This window comes from Plecotus auritus, assembly GCF_963455305.1.
Source record: "Plecotus auritus genome assembly, chromosome: 2".
Classification (NCBI taxonomy): Eukaryota; Metazoa; Chordata; class Mammalia; order Chiroptera; family Vespertilionidae; genus Plecotus; species Plecotus auritus.
Genome location: NC_137771.1, coordinates 29,381,099 through 29,403,706, shown reverse-complemented (window position 1 = coordinate 29,403,706; position 22,608 = coordinate 29,381,099). Strand labels below are relative to the sequence as shown.

At 44.7% G+C, this 22,608-nt stretch overlaps 1 protein-coding gene across 4 annotated transcripts in view; it reads left to right on the top strand.

The window, feature by feature from the left end:
* Positions 1 to 22,608, top strand: part of ST3GAL3 (ST3 beta-galactoside alpha-2,3-sialyltransferase 3) — a 178,911-nt gene that overhangs the window by 88,512 nt on the left and 67,791 nt on the right. For all 4 annotated transcript variants that reach the window (XM_080656564.1, XM_080656566.1, XM_080656567.1 and 1 more), the window contains 2 exons: positions 1,385 to 1,427; positions 21,423 to 21,515. In XM_080656564.1, coding sequence (XP_080512690.1) covers positions 1,385 to 1,427; positions 21,423 to 21,515 — 136 coding nt within the window. The remainder of the gene's footprint in view (positions 1 to 1,384; positions 1,428 to 21,422; positions 21,516 to 22,608) is intronic.

Sequence of the window (22,608 nt, the reverse complement as noted above, 5' to 3'; positions counted from 1 at the left end):
AGTTCCTCGAAGGCCTTGCTGCCTAGTCTTTTCCATGTAGTTGTTTGGTCTTAAATGTTCTGTTTTATCCTCATATGAAGCTAGGCCAGCTGAGAACTGCATTCATAGAACCCTTATTTTGGTGAAGCCATTCTATACACACACACACACACACACACACACACACACACACACACACACTGCAATCATTGAACAAAGTTATACGAAACAATTCTGTGACAGTTCCTGTATTTTTCGTCTACAAATATTTTTGGGGACACAGAGGGATTCCTTCAAGTCTTAGTATCAGGAATAACTGTGATTCTCCGGGTTTATTTGTGGACACTGTAAATCATTTATATCAATTCTTTGCATTTAGTTTTAGCTGTGAGAAATCTGGGGGAACAGATCTTTAATCCTCCCCTGGCAAGCACAGAGGACCTTAGGACATCTACTTTGGGTATTTTTGTCCTGGCTGCATTTTATTATTTTTTCCTATGCTTATTTACTTTTTGGCTCCCTTATTTCTTCTTTTTAAAACCTTGTACTTCATACAGTTTGTTTGTTTTTTTAAGCTACTTCAACTTCATTTTAGAATGAGGCAAGATATAAAGAATTAAATAAAATATTAACAATTTTTCATTTCTTACAAACATCTTATCAATTTGTTTTTGGATTTCATTTTAAATTTCCTATTTCTTATGTAATCAGATATATCAGTTCTTTTTTATTGATTTTTAAATTTATTTTTAGAGAGAGAGGAAGGGAGAGGGAGAGAGAGAAACATCAATGTGAGAGTGAAACACCAATCATCTGCTTCCTGCACACCCCCTATCGGGGCTCGAGCTTACAACCCAGACTGACTGGGAATTGAACCAGCAACCTTTCAGGGCATGGGACGATGCCCAGCCAACTGAGCCACACTAGCCAGGGCAGATCTATCAATTCTTTGTGATTGTCATGAAGAGAATCATTGACATGGATTTGAGAACCCCTTGGCTGCCACATCTTCTCCCCATAGTTAATGTGGCTGATTGAGCAAAATTGTGCTTAGAGCTTAGAGGAAGCAGAGATTACTTCTGACCCTCTTACTTTTCCAGGGGTCTGGTTTTGTGGTTTTCTTAATTTAAGTTTCAAGCCCTACGTTTAAACAGGAAGGCAATTATAAACCAGCAGAGGACTGGTCAGCCTAGACGTCCTGGTAAACACCTGGCTTGAACCTGGTCCTTCACAAAACAGGTGGTCAGTAAGGGTTTTGTGACGTAAATTTAGTTGTGGCTGTGTATTTGGATCTGTTCTCTGAAGCAGTTGTCTGTCCCCGTGGTCTAGGTCTGGGGGATGCAGTCTGCTAGTGTCAGCAGGGGCTTGCCTTTGGTGACATTTTCTGCTTTCTTTTCTTTTTCAGAGTATGATCGGTTGGGCTTCCTCCTAAAGCTGGACTCTAAACTGTGAGTAGAATGAGAAAACGCCTGTGATTGTTGGGTTCCCAGGGGCCTCTGTCCTCAGTCTGTCAGCAGAATTTTGGAGTATGTTACAGTCTGCAGGGGCCTGCGGAGGATGGGATTGTGGGTGTACATGAGGCCTTAGATTAGGCTGGCACAGGCAGCCACTGCAAGGAGTTTGAGGGACAAAGAGGCCCCCAGAAAAGCTTCTGCTCCCAGACTGGAGGGTGATTGGGTTGCAGCAGGAGTCAGTGGCCTCTCAAAGATGCTCTGCAGCCTGGTGTGCAAAGCCTGCCGTGATCAGGCCCCTGTCTTCCTCCTATTGTTCTCCCACAGGTGTACCCTCCGTTTTCCAGTACCGCTGCATATGTTTATTATGTGTGCCTGAAATTTTCCTTCCTTGCTTGTCCACTAGGAAAACTCAAAGACTACCTCCTTTTTATACAAAATTATCTCTTTTTCCATGCTTCCTGTGAATTTTCTACCTCTGTCACCAATTATCTCATTATACTTAATTAACTGTGTAATGATTATTATTTTAGTAAGTGCACAGGCTCAGAGCCAGGCAAAGCTTCATTCATATCCCAGACTGCCACTTACTCTCCTTGTGATTTGGGACAAGCTACTTAACCACTCTGAGTCTGGTTTCTTCTGTCATATGAGAATTTAATTGAAATGAATTGATTCATAGTGGCTTTCAAGTAAATGGTATCTAATCCTTCCAAATCCTTCCCTATTCTTGCCTTTTTGGTCTCCCTAGCACCTAGACCAGGGGTGGGCAAACTTTTTGACTCGAGGGCCACAATGGGTTCTTAAACTGGACCGGAAGGCCGGAACAAAAGCATGGATGGAGTGTTTGTGTGAACTAATATAAATTCAAAGTAAAGGATCGGAGGGGAGAGCAAGAGAACCAGATAGAACAGCCGGATCCGGCCCGCGGGCTGTAGTTTGCCCACGGCTGACCTAGACAGTACTGGCATATGTTTGTTACGTGCTCAGTAAGCACTGTACACTTGGCTGCAAGGATGGATGACAGGTGGATGACGACATCAGGAAGCCTTGAAATCAGCCTCTGTCCACTGTGTGTGTCTGTGCCCTGCACAGAACCTCTCCCATGGTTGATGTGCAATACATGGTTGCAAAACTGCTGGTGGCTTTTCTGTGTTGTTAGTCATCTGAGTATACCTATGGCCCCTGTCCTGTATGAGACAAGACACGAAAGATCAGACTGTGTCTCCTTTTCCTCTCTTGCATGAGGCCTTGACCACACCTGCTATAACACGTCGAGTCTGGGGCTCTTTGGCTTTCCCACTGAATTGTCTGGCATCGGGCCCTCTTTTCCTGGCATCTGGCTTCTTGGCTCTGGTGCCTTGTACTGTGAGTTCAGGAGTTGTAATTCTCCCAGCTTTTATACGTCATGCAGGCAGCCATGAGGGAAGAATGGTCTGCTCTTTATACAAAGCTAATAGAGAGATGTCAGCTACGTGCAACACCCTGGGGAATGGGGCTTGATTATGCTAGAAGCCACAGTCTTCCCTTTCTTATTTTATTATTTTAATATTTTGTTAATCCTCACCCAAGGATATTTTCCCATTTTTTAAGAGAAAGAGTGGAGGGAGGGGAGAGAGAGAAACATCGATGCGAAAGAGACACATCGATTGGTTGCCTCTTGCACACACCCCGACCAAGACCAGGGATCAAGCCTGCAACCGAGGTACGTGCCCTTGACTGGAATAGAACCCGTTCGATGCTCTATCCACTGAGCCACTGGCTAGGTCAGTCTTCACTTTAAAAAAAGCCTTAATTTAGTGCTCTGGGCAAAAAAACAAATCAAGTATAAGCTAATAAGCCAGTGAAATGCCACCAGAATGGAAGATGTAGTAATTACTCCTGATGAACAAAAGACATGCTATGTAGGTTACATTAACTACAGTATTTAAACTGCCTTCAAGAGTGCAGGGGGGGTTAGGAGGACACTTGTGCCCTGCTGTCCTGCCTGTTGGATTAGGACAGCAGGGCACAAGTGTCCACACCGTGGGCTGTGTGTAGCTTTCTGTTGTGTATCAGGCTGGTTCCATGAGCCCTGCGAGTCAATTTGGCTTCGTTTGATTTAACTCACAATTTAATGTACAAGATAGACTTTTCTTTCTTACTACTAAGGCTTTCTCAGCCCAGTGCTGTCTGCGAAGAAAGCGCAGATAGGTGGGAAAGGTTTTTACGTGCTTCCAGGGAGAAGTTTCCCAGTTAGGGGTTCTGTTTTTGAGGGATAGTCCCTTAGCAATATTCAGATCTACCCTTACAAATTCTTTCTGTGCTGTGTTGTGTTGTTTCTAATGTGTAGGAAAGGATTTGAACTTGGATCAGAACTGAGTTGGACTTTTGCCCCTGCTGCTAATTTAAAGGACCTTAGATAATTCACTTTAGATGTCTGATCCCAGTTTTTCCTTATGAAGAGTAAATAACGATACCTAGTGCTAAGGTTTTATGAAGAATAAAAGAAAGGGCTCTATAAAGTATGAATAAGTCTGCAAATCTAAGAATTTGCTTTCATTTATTTTGATTTGGTTTATTTAGCTTCTTAGGTATAAGAATTCATATGTCCTGAAAAATTTTTCAGCCATTTCTCTTTAAATATTGCCTCTGCCTCACTCTCTCTCAACTCCTCTTTTGAAACACTGATGAAAGGTTAGACCTTCTCATTCTATCCTCCAGGTCGGTTCTATTTCATATATCCATCTTTGGTCTATTCCACATTAAATTGGAATCCCAAAGGACTCAACATGAGGATAAACTAGAACTAAGCCTGTACACCCGAACCAGGACAGGAGGAAAGATTGCCAGAGCACCAAGAGGATCAGGGCAGTAAGGTAAAAGAAGAGAAACACGTGGCATTCAGCCAGGGTTCTCATCACTCAGGTGATCCATGAACTCTTAAGTGATCCATGAACTCTAAGTTTAAGGTGTTTCAGACTGGCAGTGCCTCCAAATCCTGCCAGAAGCAAACGCAAAACCTTTCTGGGAAAAGACATGACTTTCTCACTGATAACTTTTCAAGGAAATGAGCTGCTGACAGTAAAAAATAACTAGCACACAAGGAAACCAGGCTCCATTATGAGAACCATGAAAGATAACAGACAGCAGAGAGGGACTCCCAAAGACTTATGACATTGGAGTTACCAGGCACAGTTTATAAAGCAATTATCTACACTAATAAAAGAGAAATAGGCAGATTGACCGTACATCCGTGACACCCCCCAGCCAATCAGGAGTGAATATGCAGATTAGCCCAACAAATATGGCGGGTTAATTTGCATATGCAGGTGTGGAGCAGCTGGGGGTGGGGCGGCCGCTTGCGTGTGTGCCGGCACCAAGCGGCCTGCATCCCAGGGACAGGTATCCTCAGGACCCAGGCCGCTCTGAGCCTGTAGGCCTGCACATAGGCCTGGAGCGGTTAAGGTCCCGAACGACCCCCCGGCCACTCTGGGCCTATGCGCACAGGCACAGAACAGCCGGGGGCGGGGCGAGAACATTCCCCGCAGCGAGCGAGCAGACAGCAGACTGCAGGGGACTGCTTGCCCCTGGCCGTGGCAGCAAGGGACAAGCAGTTCCCCGCAGGGCCCCCACAGAGAGCAGACACCAGGGCCCTGCTTGCCCCTGGCCCCGGCAGCTAAGGGCAAGCAGGCCCCCACAGAGAGCAGACACCAGGGCCTGCGGTGGCGTCAAGCAGGCAGGTCCACAGAGAGCAGAGAACCACGGGGAGCAGGCCTAAGCTGTCAGTAGGACATCCCCTGAGGGCTCCCAGATTGGAGAGGGTGCAGGTCGGGCTGAAGGACCTCCCCCCGACCCCCGTGCACAAATTTCGTGCACCGGGCCCCTAGTAGTTACTATAATTGTACTGTATGTACTATAGTTAAAAATAAAAGACAAGATTAAACTATATACATGGAATATGGAACTATAAAAAGTAAAATATTAGATTTGAAAGAACTTCTAAGTTGAAAACCACAGTAACCAGAATTAACTCAATAGGATTTATTTATTGTTATTATTATTTTTAATCCTATTGATTTCTTTTTTAGAGAGAGAGGGAAAGGGGGGGGAGAGAGAGAGAGAGAGAGAGAGAGAGACATTGATGTGACAAAGAAACATTTCTTAGTTGCTTCCAATATGTACCCCTACCAGGGACTGAACCCGCAACCTGGGTATATGGCCTGACTGGGAATCCAACCCGCAGCCCTTTGGTGTATGGGACAACACTCAAATGAACTGAGCCACCCGGCCAGGGCAAAAAAACGCAATAGGATTTAGCAGTAGATTAGATACAACACAAGGCAGTTACTTAACTGGAAGATAAACCAGAGGAAATGACCTATCACAGTGGTTGGTCAGCTTTTTACTGGCAAAGGCCAGATGGTTAATATTTTAGGGTTTGGGGGCCTTATTATCTCTGTCCCAACTACAGTGCTCAACTCTGCAGCTGTGACATGAAAGCAGCCATAGACAACATATAGGCAAATGAGTATATCTGTATTCCAATAAAACTTTATTTATTGACACTGAAATTTTAATTTCATATAATTTTTATGTCATGAAATATACTCCCCAACCATTATTTTCTTTTTCACTGTTAAAATGTTTTAATATCAATGTAAAATGAGATCAGAGTTTCACAAGCAAAAAGACATTCTTAACTCAAGGGCCATACTAAAAACAGAGGATTGGATTTGACCCACAAATCATAGTTGGCTGACCCCAATTAAGAATGCAGCACAGGTATAGCTGCATAAGAATTGTCTCTCCACCTCAGGTGCTTTCTATTCTTGAGATCCTATTATATATAAAAATGCTCTTAAAATATCTTTATATCCTGAAAAAAAAAATCTAGATACTAAAAAAAAAAAAAAATCTAGAAATAGATGTTTTGGATTTTTTATCTTTATGATACTCTTTTAATTATGTCTTTGTGGAATAAATCGTTTTCTGTTTCCTTTGAGACTTCCCTGCTGCTTCTATCTGCATGACAGAATCACTTGTGAGCACCATGAAAATGATCCAGGCTACTTAGATGCAGTGAGCTGTACAAACCTTGCCTTTTAACTGCAAGCTTGTTGTTCCGGGAGGCAGTGGTTTTTGGAGGTTAATAACATGGGCTGTGAAGTCAGACATGAATTTTTAAAGCCCAGTTCCATATCTTACTAGCTGTAATCTTAAGTGAGTTGTTTAACTCCTAAGCCTCAGTTTCCCACTATAAAGTGGGAATAATAGTAATCGCCCAAGGATGACATTCAACATGTCCTGTACCCTTATTATTGTCTGGTAAACTGGGAAGGATATAGCCCCAAAATGAGACTTGAACCTCAGCTTGCCTCTTGTTCCATTCCCCAGATTTCATTTTCTCACTTATTCATTTAGTAAATATTTCTTGAGAACCAACCATGAGCAATGAACAGGTTTTTGTTTTGTTTTTAAATAGGCTGGCTTGGAAGCCTAAATGGAGTACAAAGAGTTCACAAGGGCTTCTCAGGTGCATGGGGTATAGTAGAAGAAGCAGCCTCCATTGCACAGGGCAGTCGAGAATCTGATGTTTTCAGGGATACCAAGGTTACTATGAAAGCAGAAGGTAGGAGGAACATTCATTGAAGAAGCTGAGGATGTAAAAGAGCAAGGCTTCAGAGAACACAGTGGACAGTCAGAGTATGGTTCAGGGGGGAGAGAAGTAGGAGAGTGGGCCACAAAGAAGAAGCAGAGAGCAGTGACCTAAGGATGAGGAAACTGACAAGGATATAATTGAAGGAATGAGCAAGAATAACCAGGATGCGAGGCTGGTGCGTTGGGTATTGCTGGCCTTTAGGTGCCTAAGAATTAATCTTGTATTCTCTTGGGGGTGGGCACCCAGGCTGCTCAGTGCACTCAGGGACAGCCCAATTGGATGATGCCTCCAGGAGGTTCAGGTCTGGTCCCTGGGGAGGCTCTGGGATCTCTGAAACAAAGTTTAGGGACCTGGGCTACAGGCTGCTGCCCCAACATTAAGGTAAGCACTTCCTTATTCGTTCAACAAATTTCTTGAGCAATTGCCAGGCATCAGGCCATAGTCCATGCTCTGAGGATATACCAGGGAATAAGATGGTTAATAAACAAAGTGTAATAAATAAGTAATGTTTTCACTGTCATGGAAGATGATAACTGCTATGACAAAGGAAAAAGGAATGCTGGAGAAGCGAATGCAAGTTTAAATGGGGTAGTCAGGGTAGGTCTTACTGAGAAAGTAACATTTGAGCAAGGAATCAAAGGAAGAGATGGGTTAGCCTGCTATTATCTGGAGGCAGAACATTCCAGACAGAACCCTAAGGGTATCTCAGTCTCAGTTGTGAAGAGGAATATGACCCCATGAGCCAGGAATGTGCCCATTAATCCAGCAGAGAGCAGAGCCATCTGGAGCCAGACCCTTGTGTCCGGGTGTGCGTTTCCTGAGCTGATGTCAGCCTTCTGGGAGCTGATTTTACTGAGTGGAGGCTTCATCTGTTTCAGCAGGGTGTGGGTAGGTGCTCCGTGCTCCAGGGAATCTCTGGTCCGCTGTGACAGTGTGGTGCCTTATAGTCGCCATGTGGGCAGATGCAGACGTGGGGAGTTTGATGCTCAGACTCATTTCATAAGGAGTTACATGTGAAGAGACAAAGACCTGAAAGCTGAAACCAACATCTTTTAACCCCCAACAGGCTTGTGTAAACCAAAATTGTGAAAGGCCTAAATACATGGGGCAGTGCAAGTTATACCCTAAGCCTTGGGGCCTAAGGCATCGTTTCCTATTTCCCAAAGAGCCTGCCAAGCTCCCTGCAGCTGCAAGGGGGAAGTGTTCACTGAGCATGTATTGTGTGCTAATGCAATCCTAGGTACTTTCTGTTACTTACGCCTCACCACAGCCACTTATGATCTCATTCAGTCTCATGGCTTTAACTATATCTGGGTTGATGACTCCCAGATTTATAGTGCAAGCCCAGTCCTCTTTCCCCACACTCCAGACTCATTTATGTAATTACTTGCTTTTCTTGGATGTGTATTAGGCATTTCATACCTAACACTAGTGGCCCAGTGCACAAAATTCATGCACATTAAAAGGGAATTAATGAGAGGAAATATTTTAATATTGCTATTTGCCTTTTCTCTATAATAGAAGTGTCAGAGATAAAAAAAAAAATTAGTAAAATGTACATGAAAATCTTCCTCCTGTCAGAGTCTGGGGCGCACTGCGGGACCTACAGTCAAGTCCCCGCCCACCACCCGCATGTGCTTCGAAAATGCAGGAGACCCAGACCGGCTGGCCCCACCCCCATCAAGCCCCACCAGGCAGGGGGCGCAGCCTCAGGTCCCCTGGCCTGGCGCTATGGCGGGGGGTGCGGCCTGAGGTTCCCTGTCAAGCCCTGCCGGGTGGGGAGGTACAGCCTGAGGTCCCCCGGCCTGGCACTGGGGCAGAGGGCACAGCATGAGATCTCCCAGCCTGGCGCTGGGGTGGAGGGTGCAGCCTGAGGTCCCACATCAAGCCCCACCAGGCGAGGGGCGTGGCCTGAGGTCCCCGTTAAGCCCTGCCGGGCGGGGGGAGCACGGCCTGAGGTCCCTCGCCCTGGCCAGGCGCCATGCAGCCTCAGGTCTCTACTGTCCGGTTGTGACGTTATGGCGTCGGGGCTAATTTGCATATTCCTCTATTATATAGATAGATGTCCAAAACCCAACTCTGGATTCATACCCCCTGCCTCCCAGAATCTTTCCTACCCCAGTAAATGGCAATTTCATCCTTCTCGTTGGTAAAAGATCTTAATAGCCTTGGCTGGTGTTGCTCAGTGATTAGAGTGTTGGCCTGCACACAGAGGAGTTGCCGGTTCGATTCCTGGTCAGGGCACATACCCAGGTTACATAATGGGATCACTTGAGAAGCTTAAAAATTTACTGATGCCTTCATCTACCACCGAGAACAGGGGTGGGAAACATCTGGTCATTTGGTTTGGCTCTGCCAAGGCTTTAGGAGTGAGTTAATGAAATGTTTAGCCAAATATAGCAGGCTAATTTTTAAGTTGACAATTTTGTATAGCCTACAAATGATGTTATAAATATCCAAATGGCCCTTGGCAGAAAAAGGGTTCCCCACCCCTGCCCCAGAGATTGTAAAGTTGTTGGGTTGAGGAGTAGCCTGGGCATTGGTTTTTTTAAGCTCCCCAGGTAAGTCTGATATGCAGTTGAGAACCACTGCTCTTAAAAATTCCCTTTCCTGTCTGAGGAACTCTCCACTTTCCCAGGTGATTGATACTAAGAATAAACTCACCTTTGAGATAAGGCCCCTGCCTACATGTAGGAGTATGTCTATATAATGTTTCTCAGCACAGGACCTCATCACCCAGAGATTCTGATTTAGTTGATCAGAAATCCAACCTGAATACCTTAATGTTTGAAAGTTCCCCCAGGTGATTCTAACATGCCAGGGTTTAGAATCATTGGGGGTATAGCCTTCAAGCCTGTCACTATAATTATATCTGAATATAGCATAATAACTACTGCAGAATGTAATAGTAGTTATGATAGTGGGATTGTGGGTACTTTTTTTCTTTTGAGTTTACATTTTCTGTATTGTTCTTATATATCTTTACGTGGAAAAAATATTTGGATGCACCCTTTTTCTGAATTTTTTTTCATGATTTCATTATCTCTTGGTCTCTAATACTATTTTTTAAAATCCATTTTATATTAAGTTTTGACTACCAGCCCTTTTTTTAGTGGGTTTTTTTTTTTTTACAGTCTTTTAAAATGTGAATCAATTGAAGAGTTTCCTGTACATTCTATTGGCCTACTTAAGTATCTTCTTCTTATCTACAATTGAAATGCATGTTTGTGTAGAGATTTTATATTTGTTTTTTTCTGTGTTGTCTAAGTTCTAAGAGGCCTGAGGGTGAAACATGGTACATCTGAGGAATGGACAGACCAAATCATGCAGGGCTGTGGTGATAATAGTAAGATGTGGGCTTCATCTTGAGGGCAGAAGATGCCACTGGAGTGTTTTAAGCAGGTGAGAAACAATTAATTTTGACCTATAGGAAAATGACTTCAGCTGTGAGACGGTAGAAGGATTGGAGAGGAGCAAAAGTGGAAAGGAAAATAGTACCTAAGAGGCTGTCATAGAAGTCAAGAGCAGAAATCAGTAGAAAAAAATCCAACAAAACTAAAAGCTGATTTTTTGGAAATATTAATAGAATTGAAAAACCTCTTGCTGGGTTAACCAAGAAAAAAAAGAGAAGATACAACTTACTAATATCAGAAATGAAAAAGAGATCATCACTGCTGATCCCATGGATCAGTATGTTATGAACAACTTTATGCCTACAAATAGTAAAGGAATATTATGAATAACTTTATGCCTACAAATTTTATAACTTAGATGCAATGGACCAATTCCTTAGAAGACACAAACTATCAAAATTCACACAGGAAGAAATAAACCATCTGAATAGGTCTATATCTATTAAAGAAATTGAATCCATAATTAATAACCTTCCAAAACAGAAAACATTAGGCTCCGATGGTTTCACTGGTGAATTCTATCAAACGTTTAAGGAAAAGATGATAGCATTTCTCCACGGCCTTTTCCAGAAAATGGAAACAAAGGGAAACCTTCCTAACTTGTTCTGTAAAGCCTGCATTACCTTAAAACCAAAACCAGATAAAGAATTGTAAGAGAAGAAAACCACAGACTAGTATCTCTCATGAACATCATGTAAAAATCCTCAATAAAATATTAGCATATTGAATACAACAATGTATTAAAGGAGTCACACACCACAACTAAGTGGGATTTGTTCCAGATACACAAATTATAAATGCAGTAATTATGAAGTCAATTGCTGTATTCCATCACATCTACAGGGCTAAGAAAGAAAAATCATATGATTATATCTATAAGTTAAAGAATAAGCATTGATACAGTCCACATCCAATTGTTTTTTAGGAAAAACTCTCAGAAAACTAGGAAAGAGAGAAACTTGCTCACTTTGATAAAGAACACCTACAAAAATCTATAACTAACATTACACTTAATGATGAGAAACTAGATGCTTTTCCCTAAAACTGGGAAAAGGCAAGCATGTCCCCTTTCACCACTCCTATTCAACATTATACTGAAAGCTTTAATTTAATCATAAAAGAAAGAAAAGGTATAGAGATTAGGAAGATAGAAATAAAACTGTTTGTTCACAGACAACATGTTGTCTATGTAGGAAATCCCAGAGAATTAGGATTTCGTGGAACTAATGAGCAATTATAGCAAGGTTGCAGGATATAAGGTTAATAAACAAAAGTCAGTTGCTTTTCTACATACCAGCAAGTGAACAATTGGAATTTGAAATTAAAAACACAATATTAGCCCTAGCCAGTTTGGCTCAGTGAATAGAACATCAGCCTGTGGACTGAGGGTCCTGGGTTCGATTCCGGTCAAGGGCACATGCCCAGGTTGTGGGCTTAATCCCCAGTTGAGGGCAGGCAGGAGGCAGCCGATCAGTGATTCTCTCTCATTATTGATGTTTCTATCTCTCTCTCCCTCTCCCTTCCTCTCTGAAATCAATGAAAATATATTTAAAAACAAAACACAATATTATTTACATGTACATACACAAAGAAATACTTAGGTATAAATCTGACAAAATACACTTACACATATATGGAAAACTACAAAACTCTAATCAAAGAAATTTTTCAAAAACTAGATAAATGGAAATATATTCCATGTTCATGGATTAGAAGACTCAGTATTGTTGAAATGTCAGTTCTTCTGAACTTGATCTGTAGATTCAACATAATTGGTGTTGCTCAGTGTTAGAGTGCACCACAGGGTCACAGATTCAACTCCTCGTCAGAGGCATGTACCTAGGTTGCATGATTGAATGGCCCTGGTTGTGGTGTGTGCATTAGGCAACCAGTTGATCTGTCTCTCTCACATCAATGTTTTTTTTCCTCTCCTTCTTCTCTTTCTCTCCCTCTCCCCATCTTCCCCTGCACTCCCTCTAAAGATCAATGGAGAAAATATCCTCGGATGAGGATTAACAACAATAACAACAATGAAAACCCCAGCAAGTTGTTTAGTGGATAGCAACAAACTTATAGTTTACTAGAGGCCTGGTGCATGAAATTCATGCATGAGAAGGGTACCTAGGCCTGGCCTGCAATCAGGGCCAATCTCCCCTGGCTGCCAGCAGCAAGCCCCACCCCCCGCTGGCAGCCCTCTGTGTGTGGGGTGACCGGCAGGGCGATCGGGGCCCGCTTGCACTGTCTTGGCCTGGCGCCACCCACGTCCGCCGCCACCCACCCTCAGTTTCCCATTCCCCATAAGGTGATCAGAGGTTGGCCTGCAGGCCCGCGATTGGGGCCTGTGGGCTGGGGGCAGCTACTGCGTTGAGCATTTGCCCCCTGGTGCGCATCATAGCAACCGGTCATTTCACCATCTGATCGATTTGCATATTATGCTTTTATTATATAGGATATGGAAAGGCAAAAGACCCAAAACAGCCCATGTAATGCTAACAAAGAACAAATTTGAGGGACCGATGCTACATGACTTCAGACTTACAATAGTGCTACAGTAATAAGTATTCTGTTCCATGGTATTGGTAATAGAATAGAGAGCATAGAAGTAGACATACACAAATATACAGATGCTCCTCGACTTACTGTTGAAAATATTGTTAAGTCGAAAATGTATGTAATATACCTAACCTACCAAACATCATAGTTTAGCCTAACCTATCTTAAACATGCTCAGAACACAATCTCCCCAAAATGCTGGCAACATAGTACATCGTAGAGTACCAGTTATTTACCATTGCAGTCACCTGTCTGACTGGGAGATGCAGCTTGCTGCTGCTGCCCAGCATCCAGAGAGAGCCTCATACATCATACGGCTAGCCTACAGCTGACATCATACTCAGTGGTGAAAAGCTGGAAATTTTTTCCTCTAAAATCAGGAAAAAGATAAGGATGCTCACTCTTACTTATTCATCATAGTACTGAAAGTCCTAGTCAAAGTAATTGGGCAAGAAAAAAAGAAATAAAAGGCACCCAAATCCAAAAAGAAGTAAGGCTGTCAGTAGTTGCAGATGACAAGATATTAAAAAAAACCCTTAAAAGTCCACCATAAAACTGTTAGAAGTATTAAACAGATTTAGTAAAGTTGCAGGATACAAAATCAATACACAAAAATTAGTTGCATTTCTATACACAAATAATGAACTATAAGAAAGAGAAATTAAGAAAATAGCCCATCCTATTTACAATTTGCATCAAAGAGAATAAAATACCTAGGAATAACTTTAACTAAGGAGGCAAAAGACCCAGACACTGAAAACTATGACATCCATGAAAGAAACTGAAGAGGACACAAATAAATGGAAAAATACGCATCTCATGGATTGGAAGAATATTGCTAAAATGTCCATACTGCTGAAAGTGATCTACAGATTGAATGCAATCCCTATAAAAATTTATCATTTGCAATTTTATAGTTTAGACATGGAACAGAACATCTTTCAACTATGTCCTCTGGGTCTAAGGACTATACTGTCTCAGAGGGTTATTGTAAAGCTAAATTAGATAATTAGGTCAACTGTCTGGCATATGGTTTGTGCTCAGTAAATCTTAGTTTCTTTGCTCGTTTCAGTACCACCCAGAAAGAGGATGTGTCTTAATTTTCAAAGAAACGAGATTGAATTGGAGTGGTCACAACAGGTCCCTGGCGGAGAGTCTGTGAGAATTGCCTACATAGCTCAGGCTAAGCAAGAGCTTACTGGATGGAGAGCATGCTAACCAGTCAAAATGAAACACATTGCAAGACCTGGAGATGAAGTTAAACTGCAGTCATCACTGAATCAAATAGTAGAGTGGCCTGGTATGTTGAAAACTTGTTGCTGTGCCCAGTACCCAGAGATGGAAAGCAGGGCCTCCAGCGCTGAGAAATACCACAAATTCCAGATGGCTCAGATCAAGTAGTTCCTCTTAAAGTGATGGAAGAAACATGAGAGAGCGTTGTCGAGTTTATCACTGATCGCTGTGAGGCAGAAACTGTATAGAAGCCCAAGTCTGCTCTGGAGTTCACAAAGAGCAAAGGGTCCGTGATAACTCAGGGTAGGATTGATCGACAGCACCCGAATGTGAGTGAATGAAGAGACTCATGATATTACAACAAGAGCCAGCAGACCTGTAACCATGGGGTCATGGGGTTGGAGGGGAGAGGGAGTCAGAGGAGATAAAATTGTCCTTAAGAAGAAAAGTTTCCATCTTGGAGCTTAAAAGGATCTATGGCAGTATTACCTTTTCTTACATAAAAGCTATTTCAGAAAATAAGTTAAAATAAAAATGCTTAGTAACAGAATAAGCTTACTAAATCTAACAGCTTCTTTCATTTCTGAGTAATGTCATTGCCCCAGAAACAACCCTCTAGTTATTGGAGAAAAGTGTCTTCATAAGGAAGGTGAGAGGGGACAGACCTGCAGAAGCAGTGGGAGGTGAGGTCTGTGCTGAGGCTTCTTATCTGTGTTCATGCCAGCCCTCCCAGCACAGTAATGTTGGCTACCTTTAAGTTGCTGTATTTGCTTGAAAGGAAACTGATTTTTATTATCTATTATTTGCCAGACAGTGTGAATGGTGTCTTACTTACATGGTCTTACTTCACACTCACAATCAGTTTCTTGACCTCCACATCAGTAAACGAGCACATAGAATGAGGGAGAGTGCATAGTAGGGGGCTGATCTGAGTTCAGTCCTCTTTGAAAGGATTATAGGAATTAGACTATTGGTCACAAGATGCCCATCACTGATCTATAGAGTCCTCAGGAATAACTGTTGAAGTCCCTTCTCCATTTCCTCACTATCACCACCACTCCCCCACACTTGTCAATTAACTTTCAAGTCAAGTTAACCAGTTGGGTTTAGTCTAACGAACATTTTGTTGGGTACTTACGTATTGTGTGCTATGCATGGTGCTCTGTGCTATGCACTATGCTCAATTTTCATGGTCTAGGACAGTGGTTCCCAACATGGGGCACACCCTCCACAGGGGGGCAATTTGATTTTTAAGGGGGACAATTCAAGAATGAGTTACAGTGAATTTTTTTCATTTCTTATTGTTCTAGGGGCCTCATATACAATATACTAGAGGCCCAGTGCACGAAATTCGTGCACGGGGGGGGGGGGTTGTCCCTCAGCCCAGCCTGCACCCTCTCCAATCTGAGACCCCTCAAGGGATGTCCGACTGCCCGTTTAGCTCCAATCCCAGTCCTCTCACAATCCAGGACTGCTGGCTCCAAACGGCTCGCCTGCTGCCTGCCTGCCTGATTGCCCTAACCGCTTCTGCCTGCCAGCCTGATCACCCCCTAACCACTCCCCTGCCAGCCTGATCGACACCTAACTGCTCCCCTGCCGGCCCGATTGCCCCTAACTGCCCTCCCCTGCCAGCCTGGTCACCCCTAACTGTCCTCCCTTGCAGGCCTGGTTGCCCCCAACTGCCCTCCCCTGCTGGCCCGGTCACCCCTAACTGCCTTCTGTTGCCAGCCTGGTCGCCCCCAACTGCCCTCTCCTCCTGGCCTGGTCCTCCCCAGCTGCCCTCCCCTGCAGGCCTGGTCACCTCCAACTGCCCTCCCCTGCAGGCCTGGTCACCCCCAACTGCCCTCCCCTGCTGGCCTGGTTGCCCCCAACTGCCCTCCTCTGCAGGCCTGGTCACCCCTAACTGCCCTTCCCTACAGGCCTGGTCCCCTGAACTGCCCTCCCCTGCCGGCCTGGTCCCCCACAACTGCCCTCCCCTGCAGGCCTGGTCGCCCCCAACTGCTCTCCCCTGCAGGCCTGGTCACCCCTAACTGCCCTCTCCTGCAGGCCTGGTCGCCCCCAACTGCCCTCCCTGCAGGCCTGGTCACCCCTAACTGCCCTCCCCTGCTGGCCTGATTGCCCACAACTGCCTTCTCCTGCTGGCCATCTTGTGGCGTCCATCTTTGACCACACGGTGGTGGCCATCTTGTGTGTTGGAGTGATGGTCAATTTGCATATTAGTCTTTTATTAGATAGGATACTAGTAAATACATATTGTGATACATTTATGCATTTCAGTTCTCTATTATATGTTTTGCTTTATTTGCTATTTATTCATATCACTTCATATTTTTTTTAACAATTTCTTAGTGATTTCTTCTTCAGTACTTCAGCTGTACTTTCATTCTTTTATTTTTCTCTTTCATGAATTCCATGTTCTTTGGAAGCTTGTTTAAACCAGGTTAATGGCCTTTTAGGCTCCCTACATGTGACTAGGAGTTTACTTTTTGAATAATAAGAATTATGTGTCATGGGGGGCATTGGGATTTTAGAGATGCTTAGGTGGGGCATGGCCAACAAAATGTTGGGAACCACTCGTCTAGGAGAAAAAGATAAGTAGATGCCCTGGCCAGCATGGCTCTGTGGTTAGAGTGTTGACCTTTGCACTGGAGTGTCGTGGGTTCGATTTCTAGTCAAGGGCACATACCTGGGTTGCAGGTTCATCCCCTGCCTCCTCCCTTCCACTCTCTTTAATAACCAATGGAAAAAATATCCTCACTCCTTGGGTGAGCATAAAGAATTTAATTAATTATTATTTTTTTTAAATATATGTAAATGGATAGTTACTTCTCAGTGTAACGAGTGCCAGGCCATGACTCTGTCCTGGTCATTTTATCCCTAATCCCAGGCCAATGTCTGGCAGATAACAGTAAGACTGTCACTATTAACATGTATTTAGAAGGAAACTGTGTGCCAGGCATCATAGTAAGCACGTTTTTCTCAACATAATCCTCATAACAACTTTATGAAGTACTACTATAATCCCAGTTTTGAAGATGTGGAAATTAAGGTACAGAGTAGTTAAATCACGTGCCCAAAGTCACACAGCCAGTAAGTGATTGAGTCAGGATACAGATTCAAGCAGAGTCACTCTGTTTCCTCTACATATTTGTTGAGTGAGTGAATGAATGAATGAATGAGAGGAAGGAAGGGAAGGAGGTGGGAGAGAAAGAGAGTGTGTGGAGACAAGTGGGCAAGCTGAAGGTGGAAGTCAGCTCTAGGTAAGATGGGATCCACAGGCAGAAAGGGCTGTTTCTACTCAGGAAGGGAAGTAATCATGGAAAGCTTCATAAAGGAAGCGGTGCTTAAACTGAATATTGCAAGATGCACAGGCAATCACAGGGAAGGGCAGGGTGAGCAGAGATAAGACCAACCCTTCTTTTGTATTAAGTCCTTTCCCCTCACCTGGGCAAAGGCATTTTTCCTACAACTGTCCCATCTCGACTACTCATGAGTTTTTCTCTTATTCTAAGCAGCTTATAAACATGCTAAAATATCTCCTTGCTTCTCTCCTCCAGCTAATTGCCCCATTTCTCTGTCTTCCTTTATAGCAAAACTCCAGTTTATATTCCATGTCTCCAATTCTTCCGTTTCTCTTAAATCCAATGAAATAAGCATTTCGTCCCCTCGCCCTCACCCCTCCAGTGAACAGCTCTTTTCAAGGTCGGGAGTAACTTCATGTTGCCAAATCCAGCTGTCAGTCCTGGGCCACACCTGGCCTACCCGTATGTTTGGCACAGCTGGTCCCTCTGTCCTTCTTGAGATACTTCCTTCCCTTGGCAACTGAGACATCAATCACACTCTCTCCTCTTGCAGTGCTACTGTCTCCCAAATGTTGAGCCTTACAATGCACTCTTCCACTGGAAATCACTCAGCGACTCTCCCTGATGACAGAACCAAACTTGAGCCAAGTGTTCAGAGCCTGGCTGCCTGCCGCTGCCACCTCATCTCTCACAGTGCATGTGTGGTGCTACCCTCCACGTGGGCTTTCTCAGCACATCCCCCCAAGATCCCTGGGAACTGAGTGGTTCTCATTTGCAGATGAGGAAGCTGAGAGTCCGATTTTCCATCACTTGCCCAAGGCCACACAGCTTGCCAGTGTCCTCTGAGAACGGGTCTGCTTCCAGATCCTACACTTCTTATTTATAACCCATTGCTTGGCCTGACTCCTTCAACTTGGTGCTTGTGAGTGAAGCAGGGGAGTGAAGTCCGCTTCCTTCTTTCAGATTCCAGTCTGTCCATCTGGATTTCCTCTTGAGAGTGCAGTGGTTTACAGTCTTCACCCCAGGGTCTTGGTAGTCACGTTTGTAGGACAATGGGTGCTCTTATTGTTTGAAATGCTAAAGCTCCCGAAATGAAAGGCCAGCTGCAGAGTATGAGAAGAACAAGGGCTGAATGATTTGATCAGACATCTGTGGGGGCCTCCTGGCATTTGGAGTGTGAGTGCCTTAGAGAAACTAACTATTCTGGCCCCAGGGAGTTGGCGACTGTTAGTCTTGGTGGTTTTGACCGCTAACTGCCCCAGGGGTCCCAGCCTGCTGTATGACTCAGAGTTCCCAACACTCCCCCTATTCTTCTTTTACTGGGATAGTCAGGAGGCCATGTCTAAGGCATTTTAATTTGGTAATAATTTGACCCATCCACTGTACCCAGGGCCCTGTGTTTTTGAAGTTACTGTTGCTTTTTGAATTGGGCGGGAGCAAGAGGGAGTGTTTAGAGCCAACCATCCTTGATGTGTAACTGCCTTGCACTGCCTTGGGAAGAGCCTTTCCTGCTGGGGTCTGGCTCCCTGTGCTCCATCTTGCCGGTGCTCCCTCCTCTCCATTACCTGAGCCCATGGACCCTGGACTGTCTCACAGCCCTTGTTCTTGAAGCACCTTGCCGAAAGTTGATGGTGTAAACCAGAGAGGAAAGAGGTGGCCAAACATGTGTCTCTTATTGTACGTGTATTTATGCAGTGCACTGTGCTAAAGAGGCAACTGCCATTCATCTTTCATATTCTTTGTGAAACTTTCTAGAATTCAGAAAGACCGCAGGTACCCACTGTACAAGGTGGGCAGGCAGGTGGTGGGGGATTGGGAGACAAGGGTATGAGGAACTCATGGTGCCTTGCCGCTCATAGACACACTCTGACCCTCTTCCCATCTCCAGCTGCACTGCCACTTGTGCACTACCCTCGGCTCCGCTTCCCTGTGATGGCACTTACTGTGATCCACGCTGGTGGCAATGCCATGTTAAGAGCTCCTGCACTGGTGTTAGAAACAGGTTCAAATCCAGGATCTGCCACTCACTAGCTGTGTGATTTTGGATAAGTCTCTTCATTTTCCTGAGCTTGTATAGAAATTAATAATTAATAGCACATGGCTATTAAGAGGGAGTAATTAAAAAAATCTGTAATGTTGTCATCACTGTGCCTAGTCCAAAAGCTTCCAGTAAGTTTAGTAATTGAAATGTAGTTTATATTTTGTTTTTGAAATACTGTTGTTTACATAAAAAAAATATTGCTATGTAAATTTTCTTGTTAAGCCTTTGACTTTCTTTTGCCTACCAAATAAAGTCCCTGCCCTGGCTTGTCACTCATCATTTGCTTTTGCATTTCAGGCTTTAAATTTCATTGGTAGGGATGGCTAAAAAATACATGGATTTCTAGAAGAAATTGCACATGGATACAGATGAGTTTGTCTAAATTCACTGAGCAGTTATTCTGTGTACGGTCCTGGGCTAGGCCCTCAGTGGTACATGAGTAAGTCACACATGACACATGATAGGCAGTGCCTCATGGTTTCTGGCTATCTAGTGCAGGTGCCAGCCCCTCCACCCCAACACCACCACCTTATATGACCCCACCCAGTCCCTGCGGAAGGCAGCCCTAAGGGAAATCTGCCACAGGGCCCCAGCACAGTAGAGCAGCTGGGCATCAGAGTGATCAGTTTTGGCAGCAGGTCCAAAGGTGGAGGCGGGGGAGGCTGGAACTGGGAACTGGCAGTCAGCCGGGACTTCCTCAGGTCCCCAGCATGCAGGGCCTCCAGCCCCAGCAGTCACCGAAAGTATCCTGTTTTTCCAATGTAGTTTTCTCTAGACTACTCCAGCCCCACACTGAACACATAAAGGCATTGAACCCAAAGGTATGAGGTGACTTGTCTACAGTCACACAGCAACAAAGCCAGGGCTAAAACACACAAGTCTTCTGAAAAATTTTCGGCCATCTCTGACTTGTGGGTTCCCAAGACTGTCTTGGTTCCAGTCCAAGTACAGTGAGACGCTCAGGTTCATTTTGTTCCTTAATAAAATTATAAGGGTCTTCGTTTGCCCATTTCTGTGTAAGGTACTGGGCTGCAGGGTTCAATCACACTGAGCTCAGGAAATTACAGTGTAAGGAGGGAGACATGCTACCAACAGTTACAGCACAGTACAGTGAGTGCTGATGGGAGTTAGCATGTAGTGTGGGTGGCGGGGGCAGTCTGGAGGTCAGGGAATTACTCCCAGTGAAGTTGACATCTGAGCTTAGTTTTGAAAACCCAGTAGGCATAGCCAAGTAGAGAAGGACAAGGAAGAACACTCTAGGCAGAGAAAATAGAAGAGTACAAGAACTTTCTCAACTAAATGTCTGATGGTAACAGTAAATAGCCCCAGCGTACATGTGATCTGTATTCAGGGCACCCTGAGTGGCTCCCATGGCTGAGAGAATCGAGGCAGATGAGGCTGGCCTGTGGGGTATAGAAGCATGTGGAAAGGGCAGTGCCGCTGACTTGATCAAAGCCTGAGCAGCTCTCTCTTCCGATGTCCAGGCTCTACTTTCCCAGTCTGGGAGCCTGGATGGAGTTCCTGATTTTCTTGGTATCAGAGTTACTGCAGAGAATCTATGCGAACCCAGTGAGTTCTTTTTACTAAGTTCCATGGATGGGCCTTCCTTATTTATCTACCTAGTCCTTTAGGGCTTTTTGACTTGGGGGGTTTTGCCCCCCTGAAGCCTTGGTGTAGAAGAAGGACTTAAGTGCTGATTGTAGGGAAGGAAGCTTTATTCAAGGTTTAACACCTACAGTTCTTCACAAACCAGTAACCCCCTGACTGCTGAGTGCCTGGCAGGCTGTGACTCTCCTTCTCTTCCCACAGGCCTGCGGAGTTAGCCACCAAGTACGCAAACTTCTCAGAGGGAGCTTGCAAGCCTGGCTATGCTTCAGCCTTGATGACTGCCATCTTCCCCCGGTAAGTGCCCCTCTTTCTTCCCACCACCAAGACAGCCTGCCTGGTCCATGGTGTGGGACTCAGAAACCCTGCCCTAATGGCAAGTGATGTGCTCCCGAGAAAACAAGATTCTGTCGGAACTTCCCTTCCGTGTCCTTGAGTCTGTGGGTACCTGGCAAGGACTTCGCTTTTAGTTGGTTCCCCCCCAAATCCCACTCTGTGCCCTTGCTATATCTCATCCCCTGTTCACCTACCAGCACAGCTTGTTCTGTGGGAGAGAGGCAGGAGGTGGAACCTATGTGGTTGCCCTGTGGAAACCAGGCATGCAGAGGCAGCCAGGCAAAGCTATCCAGCACAGGAGAGCCTAGTCATAGTATCAGTGGCCAAACTTTTTTATTTTTTTATTTTTTAAAGTTTGTTGTTTTTTGTTGTTTTTTTTTTACTGAGAGAGAAGACGGGAGAGGGGGAGAGAGAGAAACATCAGTGTGAGAGGGAAACATCAGTCAGCTGCTTCCTGCACGCCCCCTACTGGGCATTGAGCTGGCAACCCGGGCAGGCATGTGCCCTGACCAGGAATTGAACTGGAATGATGCCCAACCAACTGAGCCACACCAGCTAGGGCAATGGTCAAACATTTTTGGAAGCTAGGAGAGGCAGGGCTAAATAAAGCAGGGATCAAAGAGGAGTTTCTGAGGCTGGCTATTTTGACACCATCTCTCCTTGTCCACTTTGCGTTCTGGATTCCTGATTCCCTTGATAACAGGCTTGCTGAACAAAGCTGTGCCAAACGCTGGGAGTTCCTTTTACCAAATGCTGCTGAGGGGCCTTAATTGCTTATCTTGCCTTTTCCTTTCGGGTTTTCTTTTACTGAGGCCTTAGTGTGGAGCAGGGCCTGACGTGCTGAGATTGTCTTGTCTGCAGCCTGGAGTGCAGGGAGACGGTCAGGGTTGTTTCGTTCCTTCAGAAGAGTAGGGGAGTGTCTGACCTGGGGGGGGGGGCAGGAGAAAGGCTGCTCAGAACCCTCTGGGGATAGTGAATAGCTCTTGGATCACCAGAGGAGCCCTGGGGTGGGCTGTGCTCCCTGGGGGAAGGGCTTGCACCCCATCCCTTAGAA